At 40.6% G+C, this 14,669-nt stretch overlaps 1 protein-coding gene across 1 annotated transcript in view; it reads right to left on the bottom strand.

The window, feature by feature from the left end:
• obscna (obscurin, cytoskeletal calmodulin and titin-interacting RhoGEF a) overlaps window positions 1-14,669 on the bottom strand; it is a 67,015-nt gene that overhangs the window by 9,358 nt on the left and 42,988 nt on the right. Inside the window, exons 48-69 of the mRNA XM_087783647.1 lie at window positions 12,316-14,667; window positions 11,351-11,423; window positions 11,189-11,283; window positions 11,003-11,115; window positions 10,070-10,270; window positions 9,898-9,980; window positions 9,644-9,817; window positions 9,416-9,575; window positions 9,268-9,354; window positions 7,236-7,400; window positions 7,010-7,168; window positions 6,770-6,947; window positions 6,588-6,701; window positions 6,343-6,510; window positions 5,103-5,205; window positions 4,907-5,036; window positions 3,815-3,920; window positions 2,060-2,159; window positions 688-809; window positions 496-608; window positions 178-346; window positions 31-118 (exon numbers count right to left, since the gene is read on the bottom strand). Coding sequence (XP_087639773.1) covers window positions 31-118; window positions 178-346; window positions 496-608; window positions 688-809; window positions 2,060-2,159; window positions 3,815-3,920; window positions 4,907-5,036; window positions 5,103-5,205; window positions 6,343-6,510; window positions 6,588-6,701; window positions 6,770-6,947; window positions 7,010-7,168; window positions 7,236-7,400; window positions 9,268-9,354; window positions 9,416-9,575; window positions 9,644-9,817; window positions 9,898-9,980; window positions 10,070-10,270; window positions 11,003-11,115; window positions 11,189-11,283; window positions 11,351-11,423; window positions 12,316-14,667 — 5,053 coding nt within the window. The remainder of the gene's footprint in view (window positions 1-30; window positions 119-177; window positions 347-495; window positions 609-687; window positions 810-2,059; window positions 2,160-3,814; window positions 3,921-4,906; window positions 5,037-5,102; window positions 5,206-6,342; window positions 6,511-6,587; window positions 6,702-6,769; window positions 6,948-7,009; window positions 7,169-7,235; window positions 7,401-9,267; window positions 9,355-9,415; window positions 9,576-9,643; window positions 9,818-9,897; window positions 9,981-10,069; window positions 10,271-11,002; window positions 11,116-11,188; window positions 11,284-11,350; window positions 11,424-12,315; window positions 14,668-14,669) is intronic.

Here is a 14,669-nt window from a genome sequence, read left to right as displayed (position 1 = left end):
AGGTCAGACGAGTGAGAGAATCAGACCCACCGTCCAATTTCCTCGTGAACGTCGTAGACGGAGAAAAGCCTCCTCCTCTTCCCCAGTTCAACTTCTCTCTCCTGGAATTCCATCTGGCCTGGAGGTGAGATGTTGGCATCATTCAATGACATTTTGGTGAAGGAGGCGGCGCCTCACCTTCCTCCACCGTGAGCTGAGCCTGGCAGGAGGCATGACCAGAGACGTTGAAGGAGAAGCAGGTGTAGAGGCCGCCGTCCTCGACCTCAGTGCACAGGATGGTCAGCGAGCAGCGAGCTCCATGCTGAGCGACGTCCACGTTCTCGTCGGAAACCACCTCCTCTCCATCCTTCAACATGACAGGACGAATATAACAGCAGCATAGTTTCCTGATGCTTCATCAAGTAAATCCTGAGCAGATTTTCACGAAAAGTATCTGCTACAAGATGTAAAAAAATATTTTAAAATAAGAGTTAAGAAATATTTAAGTGTTTGGACCTTGTACCACTGCACAGTGGGAGTGGGCCGTCCAGTGATGATGGCAGTGAACGTGGCCGGTCGACCGGGCTCCACAAACACGTCGTCAATAGGGATCTGGATCGAAGGCGGAGCTGGACGATCACATGATAGATTAGTGGTACATTAGTGGTATGAACTTGTATACCTATGTCGTCTCGCTCATAATCGTACCGTCTGCGATCTCCTGCATCTGGTCAGAGACGTAAATCTCTTCCTCTTCCTCTTCGATGAAATACAGAGGTTGATCCTTCGACGAATACTGAAGGACAAGATCTTCAGACGCACACATGGCTCTGCAGTAGACGACACATTTGTGCCAGTGAAATACTGGTCAGTTAGGAGCGTTTTATTACTGACTGATGAAAAAACGTCATAGAATATTTAAACTTTAGGATTATAAGGCACTTAACAGTTGATTGCAGAAACTATTTTACTATTTTATATTTTATTTTTGTACAAAAGGTTAAATTTCATCTTAGATTTCTTTATTTGTGTACATGATTGTGTGTATGCATGTGTGTGTTTGTGTGTGTGGAGAGATAACTGTAACTCTGAAAGAGATACTGCTGAAAAGAAAGACATAAGAAAAGAATGACGCAAAGATGGAAACAAGGAAAGAAAAGAGGAAGGAAAGAAAGAAGTCAGAAAATAAGTAAAATGAAGAAGAAATGGAAAAAAGAAAAGAAAATAAACAAGTTGGAAATAAATAAATACATAAATAAGAAAGGAAGGAAGGAAGGAAAAAAGGCAAATAAAGAAAGAAGGAAGGAAGGAAAAAAGGTACAAAGAAAGAAAAAAGAAACAACAAACAAAAAACAAATAAAGAAAGTAGGAACGAAATAAAAAAGGCATAGATAAAGAAAGGGAGGAAGGAGGAAGGGAAGAAAAGACAAATTAAGAAAAAAGGAAGAAAGGGAAGGCAACGTAAATAAAGAACGAAGGAAGGAAGGAAAAAAAGACAAATAAGGAAGGAAGGAAGGAAGGAAGGAAGGAAAAAAAGACTAATAAATAAGGAAGGAAGGAAAGAAAAAAGGCATACATACAGGAAGGAGGGATGGAGGGAAGGAAGGAAATAAGACATTCAATAAAAAAAGAAGGAAGGAAGGAGGAAGGAAAGAAAAGACAAATTTAGAAAGGAAGGAAGGAAGGAAGGAGGAAGGAAAGAAAATACAAATTTAGAAAGGAAGGAAGGAAGGAAGGAAGGAAGGAAGGAAGGAAGGAAGGAAGGAAGGAAGGAAGGAAGGAAGGAAGGAAGGAAAAAAAGACTAATAAATAAGGAAGGAAGGAAAGAAAAAAGGCATAAATACAGGAAGGATGGAAGGAGGGAAGGAAGGAAGGAAAGAAAAATAGGCATAAATAAAAAAAAGAAGGAAGGAAGGAGGAAGGAAAGAAAAGACAAATACGGAAGGAAGGAAGGAAGGAAGGAAGGAAGGAAGGAAGGAAGGAAGGAAGGAAGGAAGGTAGGAAGGAAGGAAGGAAGGAAGGAAGGAAGGAAGGAAGGAAGGAAGGAAGGAAGGAAGGAAGGAAGGAAGGAAGGACTGACTTGTCATGTGGATCCACAGTCTGTCCGATGGTGGCCGGAGAGAAGTCCGTTTGTAGCCACTTCTTCACGAAGGACGAGGACCAGCCCTCAGACTCTTCTTCTACGACAACAAGAGAATCATTCACAGAGAGATTCAAGTTCTTAACTATTGTTTAGAAGCGTCTGAATCTTCCATGTTACCTTCATACCAGCAGCAGACACGTCTTACCTGGACAGGTGAGGCTTCACCACCAACAGTTAGTAGACGAGTCGTTCATGACGAGAGTTAGCTTGACGTGAGTTAGTCATGGCGATGAAGACTTACATGGAGCGATCCATGCGAGGAACTTCCTGCTCCGGCGAGGGAAGATGGAAACTGGTTACTGACATGGAAAATGCAAACGTGGCGGGACGACATCCCAGAGTTAAGAAGGAGAGAAAGAATCTTCTATGTGCGTCTTACCCTCCTCACCATCACTTCAGTACAAATGTGTGTTTGTTTTCTTTCATGCGTTTCATTTCCTGTTTGATTGAGGGATGAGTGAAATGGTTTGATGGAGCCTGTGGAGACTGAAAACAAACATTAAATACAATGAATGTATTAATGTGTGTCCATGGATGAAGATGTTGGGATGTCCAGGATGAAGGAGGTATGTTCAGGAAGCAGTCACAGGTTCTCTCTTCATCATGTCCACAAGGTTTGGCACAAAAACTTTTTTTTTTATATAAATATTCTTATTCTTATTCCAATAACTAAAAAATATATACTTTTTTATTCAACATTTTCATTTCGTAGCCTTTTAAACTCAATATAAAAATGTCCTTAAAGTACAGAGCTATACTTGAACAGTCATGTGATCGTCAGTGCGTCACGTGATTTGCTGAAAATTCGATCACTCCATATTTCATTTAGACCGTATTGTTATTTTGTCTTTACTGCAATATTATTGTGTCAATATTATTATTTAATCAATATAATTTGAAACCTTTTATTTTTCTTTTTTTAGCATCTGAAGTGCATCCATAGCTATGACCAGTAGGTGGTGTCAGAGTCGAAATCCTTGAGACGATCACGTCACCTTCTTGGCAGAGGTAACAACTATCTAATTAAGTAAGTAAGTAAGTAAGTAAGTAAGTAATATTTATTTATATAGCGCTTTTCCAGACCAGGGTCACAAAGCGCTTAAACAATCAAAACAATACTCAAAAAAGTACATACTCTAAAGATCAAGATAACACTGATAACAACACAGGAGTTCCAGAAAATCAAGGAAAAGCCTGAACAAATAGAACGGTCTTAAGATGTTTCTTAAAGGAGTCAGTAATTAAGTAAGTAAGTAAGTCATTTTTATTTGTATAGCGCTTTTCTAGACCAGGGTCACAAAGCGCTTAAACAATATTCAATAAAGTATATACTTTAAAGGTCAAGATAAAACTGATAACACAACAGGAGTTACAGGAAATCAAGGAAAAGCCTAAGTCTTCACATATTTTCAGATACATTTTATTCTTTCACTAAATCTTAAAAAAAAAGTAATTTCTGTTTCAATTCCGCCATTTTGAATGAAGTCTTCTGCATTTGAATCTTCATCAAAATGATGGTGTCAAACCTTCCATGACTTTGAAGAACTCGTGCTGCAGGTTTTATTACGCGACGTAAGTGCGACTGGAATGGAGAATGAAAGTCGATGGGTTTCCCGTGTGTGACATGAATGGTTGGATGGGACTGGAAGTGGAAGGATGACGAGTTACCTTGAAGACTGTCGCAGGTCCTACCTTTCGTTGGCAGGTCATGTGACTCGTCCTCCTCCACCTGGATGGACGGCACGTAGGCGGGACACAGGCCTGCCTTGCACTTGACACAACCTAACTCGTTCCACAGCTGCAACATAAAAGAAGTGACTTGTTCACGTTTGTTTCTTTTTTATCCAATCAAAGTAGATATATATTCAATCAAAGAAAGGAGCTCCAAACACATAAAAAGCTACTTCAATCAAAAGACAATATCTCAACAATTTTTTTTTATTTCAATTAGAAAAAAATACTTCAATACCTTTTTTTCTTTGATAAAGAACTTCAATTATACTTTAATAAAATACTTTAAGTGATTAAAGCAACTAATTTGGGATTTAATTATTAAGAAACAGATTGTATTTTTATTGAAAAAACGATTTTTTTAACCAACTTTTTTTAGGGATTTCATTTTTTATTAATGAAGCAAATTTTTATTTGATTAAAAATGTTTTTTTTTATATAATTGAAAATATTTATTTTTAATTGAAAAAAAGGTTTTTGTCGGAAGCAACTTTTCTCATGAATTTCTTTTTTTTGATTAAAGCAATTTTTTTGGGGGGAAAATGTTTCTTTTTATTAAAGCAACATTTCTAAATAGAAAATATATTTTTTGATTGAAGCCATTTTTTTTTATCGAAAATGTTTTGTTGGAAGACACTTTTTTTTATTAAAATATTTTGATTCAAGCAACTCTTTCTTAAATTGAAAATATATTTTTGATAAAAGCAACTTATTTGGGATCGAATTATTAAGACACACATTTTTAAATGAAAAAATAAATACAATTTAAGTAACTTTTTCATCGAAAATTTTCTTTTGATTAAAGCAAATTTTATCTGATTATAAACTGTTTTTTTTGATAAAAATGTTTTGGATTGAAAATATTTTTCAATTGAATCAACTTTTTTTAATTGATAAAATTTGTATTTGATTGAAGCAACTTTTTAAAATTGAAAATATTTATATATGAAAATATTTTTGAATAAGCAACTTGAAAAAAAATGTAATATCTTTTTTATTTAAGCAACTTTTTTGGATTGAACCACAGAGAAGTACGTAGTCAAGAGATCCTACCTCACACTCGTACTGCCCGATATCTTCTTCAGCAGCACTGGTGACAGTCAGAGACAAGATTCCGCTCCGGGCGTCGTTCACAATGACATGTTTCTGCTGGTCCGTCAGCTCGCTGCCATCTTTTAACCAGCTGTCGTGTCAGAGAAGTAGATCTTGAGTCTCAGGAGAGTCATCATGTGAAGGAGCATCACTTTACCGGATCCTCGGCAGAGGAGTCGTGAACGTGGAGCAGGTGAACTGGATGTTCTCCTCCTCCATCAGACACGCACTCTCCAGACGACTCACAAACCTGGGCGGAGCTGCCGAGAAGAAACACAATTACTGTGTAGAACTACAAGATGCTACTCTTTTTAGAAACGACTTATTTTGTTCATTTGACTTTTTCTGGTTCCTGCCCTGGTGTTCAAAAAGGGTCCCCCTCCTTTTTTTCTTTTTTTTTGTGTATCTGTGTGTGTTCCATGGCACCAGTTAGTTGTACATGTGCTACTTGGGTTTGTTTCCTTCAAGTTTGATCTATGCACTTTATAGTTGCACTTTGTCATCTCTTTGCACTTTGTTGTTTTTATTTGCACGTTGTTATCTTTTTGTGCTTTATTTTGTTATTGCACTTTGTCATCTCTTTGCAGTTTTTTCATTTTATTTGCACCTTGTTTACTCTTTGCACTTTGGTCTTTTTATTTGCACTTTGTCATCTCTTTGCACTTTATTATTTTTATTTGAACTTTGTTATCTTTTTGTGCTTTTTTTTTATTACACTTTGTCATCTCTTTGCTGTTTGTTCTTTTTATTTGCGCCTTTTTTACTCTTTGCACTTTGGTCTTTTTATTTGCACTTTGTCATCTCTTTGCACTTTATTCTTTTTATTTGCACGTTGTTATCTTTTTGTGCTTGTTTTTTTTATTGCACTTTGTCATCTCTTTGCACTTTGATCTTTTTATTTGCGCCTTTTTTACTCTTTGTACTTTGGTCTTTTTATTTGCACGTTGTCATCTCTTTGCAATTTATCTTTTTTTTGCACTCTGTCCTTTTTATTTGCACTTTGTTTTGTTGTTTGTTTTAGCTTTGCCCATCTTGTTTTATGAAAATATTGTCTGTTGTGAACTGGAAACCTTATCTAATCTAATCTAATCTAATCTAATCATTTGTTTATCATTTATTAAAAATATTTCTCGACTCGACTCTTAATGTGCACCATTGTTCACAGCATGTCACAGTGGGTACAGAAATGCCAGAGAATATTTAAACATTTGTAAAAAGTATAAATTATCATATAAAAATACAACAATATGATTGGTTAAAATCACAATTCAGAAAACATTCAAATAAATGTATTAATAAAACGTTGGAAAGTCACACAAATGAGGAAAAAATTCTGTTTATAATTCAAGAAAACATATCTGAAGTTTAGAATGAATCAAACCAAATCCAAGACTAACCTTGAACAACGACCTTGGCCAGAGTGCCAGCCTTGCCCACACAACTGGTGGCGTAACACGTGTACTGCCCGGAGTCCTCGGCTGTCACGCTGTCCAGGATCAGACTGCAGTTCCCCGTCCGGTCCTCTGAGATGATGTGGCGAGGGTCGTCCTCCAGAGGCAGCCCGTCTGTGAGGCGAGTTTAAACGAAGTTCTGGCTGAAAAATCACTTCAGGAGAATGTGATCCAGGACTCGAAACCCTCACCTTTGAGCCAGCTGACGGCAGGTTTGGGCGAACCCTTGACCTTACAGGTCAGTTTGATGGTTTGACCTACTTTGGTCGTGCAGTCCGACAGCGACGACTGAAAGGCGGGAGGACCTGTTGGACACGAGTGAAGGTGGACCTCACAACACGTTCATTGGGGGCGACCACGTTTCTCTACTCACTGCTACTGAGCAGGTTCAACTGCTGCTTCAAGTCCTTCAGGTCCTTCAGCCAGGAAAGCTTCACCATCGCCGACCGACCCTGGAGTGTGTACCTTCGCATGGACCCCCGGTGCTCGTGCCACAACCCCCAAGACCTCTCGTCGCCCCCCAGACTCTCCTTCAGCTCCACGTCGTTCAGCTGCGAACACACCCCGAGTCAGTCGTAACAATACACACTTCCGATGAGTACTACTGAGGTACCTTCATTTTATTCTTGAAGGTGAAGGTGTCACTGTTGGTGTTGGCGTCTCGCTTCAGCTTACAAAGTACAACGCACTCTCTGAAGAGGAAGACCTGTCTCTGATGCCCTCTGGAGGTGGTCTTCATTTCAGGAGAGTCCTCCCAGACGGTGAAGCGACCCTGGACGATGGACAGAAGCAGGATTGTTGTTCTTGTTGGACACAGAGAGAAGCTGGAGATGTTATACCTGCCGCACAGGTTCACCCAGGGCCGAGAGAGGAGCTGGATAGTTCTCGATTAGCAAGACCTGGTGCAGGTTTTCAGACCTCAACGGTAGACAAGACACTATGGAGAAGGCGTCCTCGAGGAGACCGCACGTCTGCCCGCTTTTGGCCTTGTTCTTGATCAGCTCCTGAAGGAAGACATCAGGGTTTGGAGCAGGACGAAATACTCTTGGTGAACCAGACTTTACCAAAAAAAAGGATTATTGCGTTCCTCAGAGAAGATAAGTAAATATCTTTATACATTCTAGTTAACAGGGTTCTTTTCGTTAACTCTTCAGAGAGAGTCTCTTTTGAGGCTCTTTGGCCACGTTTATATAATCTTTTTGGGGCGGAAACAGTTCATAATGATCCCTAACACTTCCCCCAGTGTTCTAACAGTCATTTTGAATTTGTTTACAAAACAATGGAAGTTATTGTTATCTCCGGGTCAAGGTGACCCGAAGGCCTGAAAACAAATGTGTTTGTCGTATCCTGTGTGTTATCTCAGGGTCAAAGTGACCCGAAAACTCGAAAACAAATGTGTTTGTGGTATCCCTTGTGTTGTCTCTGGGTCAAGGTGACCCGAAGACCTGAAAACAAATGTGTTTTAGTTATCCCTTTCGTTATCTCAGGATCAAGGTGATTTGAAGGCCCGAAAACAAATGTGTTTGTGGTATCCCTTGTGTTATCTCAGGGTCAAGGTGACCCGAACGCCTGAAAACAAATGTGTTTGTGGTATCCCTTGTGTTATCTCAGCATCAAGTTGACCCGAAGGCCCGGGAAAAAAAATGTCTTTGTCTTATTCCTTGTGTTATCTCAGGATCAAGTTGACCCGAAGGCCCGAAAAAAAATGTGTTTGTCGTATCCCTTGTGTTATCGCAGGGTCAAGTTGACCCGAAGGCCCGAATAAAAAATGTGTTTGTCTTATTCCTTGTGTTATCTCAGGGTCAAGTTGACCCGAAAGCCTGAATAAAAAAATGTCTTTGTCTTATTCCTTGTGTTATCTCAGGATCAAGTTGACCCGAAGGCCCGAAAAAAAATGTGTTTGTTGTATCCCTTGTGTTATCGCAGGGTCAAGTTGACCCGAAGGCCCGAATAAAAAATGTGTTTGACTTATTCTTTGTGTTATCTCAGGATCAAGTTGACCCGAAAGCCTGAATAAAAAATGTGTTTGTCTTATTCCTTGTGTTATCTCAGGATCAAGTTGACCCGAAAGCCTGAATAAAAAATGTGTTTGTCTTATTCCTTGTGTTATCTCAGGATCAATTTGACCCGAAGGCCCAAATAAAAAATGTGTTTGTCTTATTCCTTGTGTTATCTCAGGATCAAGTTGACCCGAAGGCCCGAATAAAAAATGTGTTTGTCTTATTCCTTGTGTTATCTCAGGATCAAGTTGACCCGAAAGCCTGAATAAAAAATGTGTTTGTCTTATTCCTTGTGTTATCTCAGGATCAAGTTGACCCGAAGGCCCGAATAAAAAATGTGTTTGTCTTATTCCTTGTGTTATCTCAGGATCAAATTGACCCAAAGGCCCGAAAAAAAATGTGTTTGTCTTATTCCTTGTGTTATCTCTGGGTCAGGGTGACCCAGGCAAACACATTTGTTTTTAGGCCTGAGGGTCACCTTGACCTCGAGGTAACACAAGGGTTAATAATGGAATTAAAAAAATGGTATATTTTCAAAATTATTGAATTGCATTAACACATAGAGTATGATTTATATTGTTTTGATTCTTTGTCTTTTAAATTCAACATAAAAATGTTGTTACAAAAGCGCCACCAGACAATACCGGAAGAGTTCCAGGCTATTTGATCATGTGATCATCTCTGCGTCGCATGATTGGCTGAAAGTTCATTTACTGTTTTGGTATCATTTGTTTAAAATGTAAAGTGTTAACATTTGAAATGTTAAATTCAACCATTAAATATTCCGATGGCTCCGATATACTTCCAATTCTATTGTTTAAGTGTTACACCGTCTGGAGAATATGTTGAACACATTAGGTTGGTCACTGACCTTCATTAGAGTCTGGTACGTCTGAATCCTCTCGACTGGTCTCTGGAGGAACGTGATGACGTCCATGCCTCTGGGTTCAGTGCTCTCCTAACATAAGAACCCATTAAATAAAGCTTCTAGAATAATGGATCTGATTTGCCGCCGTTACTTGGAAGAATTCCTGAGTGGCTTTGTCACTTAGACACGCCTCGGCTTGAGCCTGACCCTCCATGTAGTGAAGATGCTTCTCCAGGTCTTCGGCGTGTTGGATCAGATGAGCGGCGACGTCGTCGTCGGTCAAACACTCCCTCAGGTTCGGCAGGATGGACCTTGAACGAGGAGAGAATCACACATGATTTCAGGTCAAACGTTTCGTCGTGGACGCGATGGTTTTCACCGCTCGTGGAGGAGGACGATGTCCTTGATGTTCCTGAAGATGAGGTCCTTCTGGCTGCAGATGTTCACAGGGAGGTTCTGGCTGGTGTCGGCAGAGAGCAGCGGATGAGAGGTGAACTCCTTCATCTCCTCCACGAACTCCTCCTCGCCATCTATCAGACCTTGGACCAGTTGACTGGAGCAAAAATTGTTGTTTTGTCAAGATTTTAATTCAAATTTAAAAAAAAGAATAGATGTTGTGATAAAAAACCTAACCTCAGCACTTTTCTGTATTCTTCTCTTGTGGAACCGATGCCGTCGAGATCTTCCTGAGCTTGTCTTATTTGTGAGAAGATCTCCTGTTTGAAACAACCCAAACATATTTTTTTGAATTAAATGATCATTTAAAGAACATTATCGCTGTTTTTTTTAGTTTTTTTATCTCAACCTTTCTCTTCTTCTCAAGGTAAGCGGGACAAACCCAACCCTGGCGAGCTGGGCTGGTTTTGGTGGGTTTGGTTCTGACGAGCCAACGGTCAGGATGAACCGAGTCCAGCACCTCCACGTACTGACCCTCCTTCAGAACGAAGCTGTCCTTACTTCCACTGTTGGGGTTACAATCTGCTCTGGCCACGAAGATCTCGAAGGTCTGAAGGAGTTGATCGTCAATAACATCATGTGTGAAGAACAAAACATTATCAGACAGTGAACTGCATTGACATATACTTAATTATGATATATTTCTCTTTTAATAAAACACATTTACTGTTAGTCTAACTAGTCCAACTCAGATCTGGGTAACGAAAGTTACTCATTTCAACGTATAACAACTCCATGTTTTAGCAATTAATTATTTTTATTTTTTATTGTCCTCTATGTGAATATTTAAATATGTTGTTTCTTTTCTTCTTTTTTTGGTTTGACAGTCCCTTAAATATATGGTGAAGCTAATGTGGTTAATATATAGGTTTTTGTATATTTATTTTAAATTGTATTTGAAAACAAATGTAATTTCCTTGTATGAGGGTCTAAGGAGGTTCGTTCACATATTTTTCTTTTAAATATTAATCTGGTAAAACTATGACTTTTTGTGACATTTACAGTAAAAGACTATAAGACCTCTGGATGGTAATGGTCAGTACTGGACATAGGTACTGATTAGTTTCTATTTATAATCACAACTCTTCCCTCGCTTTTCTCTATTCACATGTTATTTTCATGTGTATATTTGAGCTATGATTTGAGTCCGCTCATATGTTTTAAGACTTTAGACTTTAATAATTAAGATTTACTAACGCCTATCCGCTGATGCAACACTAATAGACTCAGGGATTAATAAAGTCGATCTAATCTCATCTAAATCATACTAGTTCAATCCGACCTCTCGCTGGTTCTCTTCTCCGTCAGACTCTGATCCAGACACTGTACTAGTCAGAGGTGTGTGAGCACGTGGATGCTTGGGAGACGGTGTTTTGAGTCTGGAATCATGGGCCTCTGCAGGACGAGTTAACAAATAGATAAGTGAATAATACTTTTAAATTAAGTGTAAAAGTAAATATATTCTGACCTTTGACGACCAGAAGATCCAGAGCAGGTTGTGGACGAGGATCTTTTGTCGGAATTAAAGGCATCTGAGCTTTAGTTGACTCTTTGGGTGCAGCTCTGTAAAGAAAACATTAAAAGTTTACAGCTAGATACATCTAAAAATGAAATGTGAGTGTTCACTGACCTTGTGGTAGCAGGACTGCTCTCATTGGACTCGATCATATCTGGAGCTGTATCGTAGTCAGAAGGACTCGACGCTGTTGGAGTTAAAATCATGGATGAGTCTTCCTTAAACCTTTTTTGTGTTCATTAGTTTAAAAAATGAATCGCTGGTTATTAGAGGGGATTAAATGTTGGTGTTGTTCGATAGTTTTATAGGGATTTATTGTATGGCCTCTCTTTGCTGCCTATATACTTCACCTCGTGCTGCCGGATTCATTCAGAACTAGCTAACAAAATTAACTTTATAAAACTTTAAATCAATTAAATTAACGTGACTGTAGTGAGAAAGCATCAGATTTTTTTCCTCAAGCTTTGTGAGTTTTATTCTCGGTTTAAGACCAAGCTTTTTCCGTGAGCCAACCACGTTTTAAAATTATGGTAGGTGTTATTTCATAAATTAGAATGTATAAGTCTTTAGTGGCAAGAATCTGGTGATACGATACGTACACGATACAAGGCAAAAATATAATATATTGTGTTATATTGGGATTTGTACTGCTGTCCGAGTACTTGACTCTAGTGTGGCAGGATTTACAGAGTCTTGGCGAAGTTGTTTTAAATTAAAAATTTGCCTAAACATCAACTGTATCCTCTCATCCTCAGTCATCGCCGGTATCCCGTGGAATTTCTTTTGTCGCAGGGGACGAGCGGCCGGAAGTTTAATTGAAACACAAAAACGCAGTATTTTCAAGACTGCATTAATCGAAAAAAAATGTGATTATTTTATTTTGCAAAGACTAATAAATCTCAAGCCATAAAATAACTTTGATAGGACAAAATATTTGAAATAAAATCAATTATCATTTGTAAAAACAAACATCAAGATACACCTGTGTATGGATATTTTCTCACACACCTACATGTACATGCATGTTTGCTCCTTGGCAGAGGTATGCGTCGTCCTGTTCTCAAAATAGTTTTACTCACCAGAGCTGGAGGCCACCAGTGACGCTCTCCTCCTGTCACTCGGACTCATCTGAGCGTCCTGCTCCGTCAGGTTGTAGGCCTCCCACCACGATACGTTCACACTCTCCACATAGTTGTCGGCGTCTGCTGCAGCCGGAGAAACTCCACCCTCTGGTTTGGTCTCGGGTGCGAGCTGCAGCGGCGTGACGGCGGCCAGAGGCGGAAGCAGCGACTTGGAGGTCGCCTCATCGGGCCGCACCACTTTTATGTTTCCATTGTAGGAGGTGACGCCGAATTTATTCCACGCCTCGCACGTGTAGATGCCGCTGTCGCTGCTGCTCAGGTTGGTGATCACCAGCCTGGAAACACCGTCGGCTGAAGTGTCCACGTGACTCCTCGAGTCGGCGCTTATTTCCAGGCCGTTCTTCAGCCACCGGACCCTGGTGGGACCCCCGTCCACGGCGCAGACCAAACTGATGCTGTCGTCCACGTCCACGGTCTGGTTCTTAAACACCTCCTTGAAGGCTGGTCTCATGTCTTTTCGGGTTTTGTATCCTTTGAACGCCGCCTGGATCTTAACCGCGGCTTCTCGCATCTCAGGTTCGTCTGAGAAGTCCAGATGATCGACCTCCGTCTCTCTGCTCTCAGTGTCAGGTCCTGATGGTCCGGCTCCTGACTGGACGCGACTGTCCGGGAGCTCGGACAAAGCCTCTGAGAAGGTTTCATCTTCTGAGATATACAGAAGAGGAACGTCTTCGGCCACTTTTGGTAAATGTTTCACTTCCGTTCTTCTCACGGGCTCACCTTCAACCACCATTGGCTTCACTGGTTTCACTTCTTGCTTATCTTCACTGACGTGCCTCACATATGCCGTTTTATCAGCGGTTTCTCTTTTCAAAGGACCTTCGAGAGGCTTGACTGAAGGATCGTTAGGTTTTATCACGGCTGGTTCTGTCAGAAGAGGAACGTCTTCTGCCATTTTTGGTAAATGTTTCACCTCCGTCCTTCTCACCGGCTCATCTTCTACCACCAATGGTTTCACTGGTTTAACTTTCACTTCTTGCTTATCTTCACTGACGTGCCTCACGTTTGCCCTTTTATCAGCAGTTTCTCTTTTCAAAGGACCCTCGAGAGGCTTGACTGAATGATCTTCAGGTTTAATCATGGCTGGTTCTGGCAGAAGAGGAACGTCTTCGGCCACTTTTGGTAAATGTTTCACCTCCGTCCTTCTCACCGGCTCATCTTCTACCACCATCGGCTTCACTGGCTGTTCGATCGGCTTCTTAGCTTCAACTTTTGCTTCTCGCTTCTCTTCACTGACGTGCCTCATAAATGTCGTTTTATCAGCTGATTGACTCTCAAGAGTCTTGACTGAACGACCGTCGGGTTTCATCACGGCTGGTTCTGTCACCTGCTCCTGCTGATCAGTCTCAATATCCTGTGAAAGTCGCTTCTCGCCTCCTGTCCTTGTTCTACTCTTCGCTCTCATGGGAGCTTTGGGGATGATATCGGACTCCTTGTATTCAGGTCTTTCATTGGCTACAGTAACAGTTTTCTTTTCTGGTTCCTCATCTCTGGAGACTTTATTCACGTTAATCCTCTGTCTTTGATCGCTCTCGGACTGAATGGTGTCGTTGGACTTCTCTTGTTGAGTTCTCTGGTTGACTTCCTTTGTCGTTTGCTTCAGAGGTTCCTTAATTCCTGATGTTACCCTCACTTTAGACCTTGATGGTGGTTTAATAGAATCAACTTCACTGTTCTCGCTCTCGTCCTCTTTCAGGAGAGAAATAGATTTGTCTTTCGTCACGTTCAGATCTGCCTTGAGTGTCTCCGGCTGCTTCTCCTCCTTGCTGTTCCTCCACCGTGATTCTGAACCGTCCTCCCTGACCTCAAGTCTATTTCCAGGAGCTTTTGGTTTTGTATTCTCTTCAACTTCAAGTTGATCTACAACGTCTGACTGAGACACTCGACTCACTTCCTGGTCCACCTTCAAGAACTTCCCCAGACTCTTCTCAGGTTTCATCTCTGGCCTGAGCAACTTTTCTCCAGTAGATGTTTTCTCAAAGACTTTCTCTCCTTTTTCATCTTCGCTCACATCTGTTTTCCTAGTGTCAGCAACATCCGTCCATTTCTCCATCCTTTCAAATCCTTTCTGTTCTTGATCACGTTCTCTTTCCAGTGACGACTTGGACGGTGTTGCATCCAGCATGAGTTCCAGGTCTTTTTCCGATGGCGTCATAGAGGCTTTTCTCAAACGTTTTTTAGGCTCTGGTGGAACAAGTGCCGCGACTTGAACCAAGTTCTCCTCTGGAGCTTTTGAAATAGATCCTCTTGACCTCGGAAGAATGGCTGGTGCTTCCACTTTTGGAAGTGCT

The sequence above is a fragment of the Callionymus lyra genome, chromosome 2 (genome assembly GCF_982586985.1).
Source record: "Callionymus lyra chromosome 2, fCalLyr1.hap1.1, whole genome shotgun sequence".
NCBI lineage: Eukaryota > Metazoa > Chordata > Actinopteri > Syngnathiformes > Callionymidae > Callionymus > Callionymus lyra.
The sequence above is the reverse complement of the archived record's forward strand: the minus strand, read 5'-3'. Positions and strand labels throughout refer to the sequence as shown.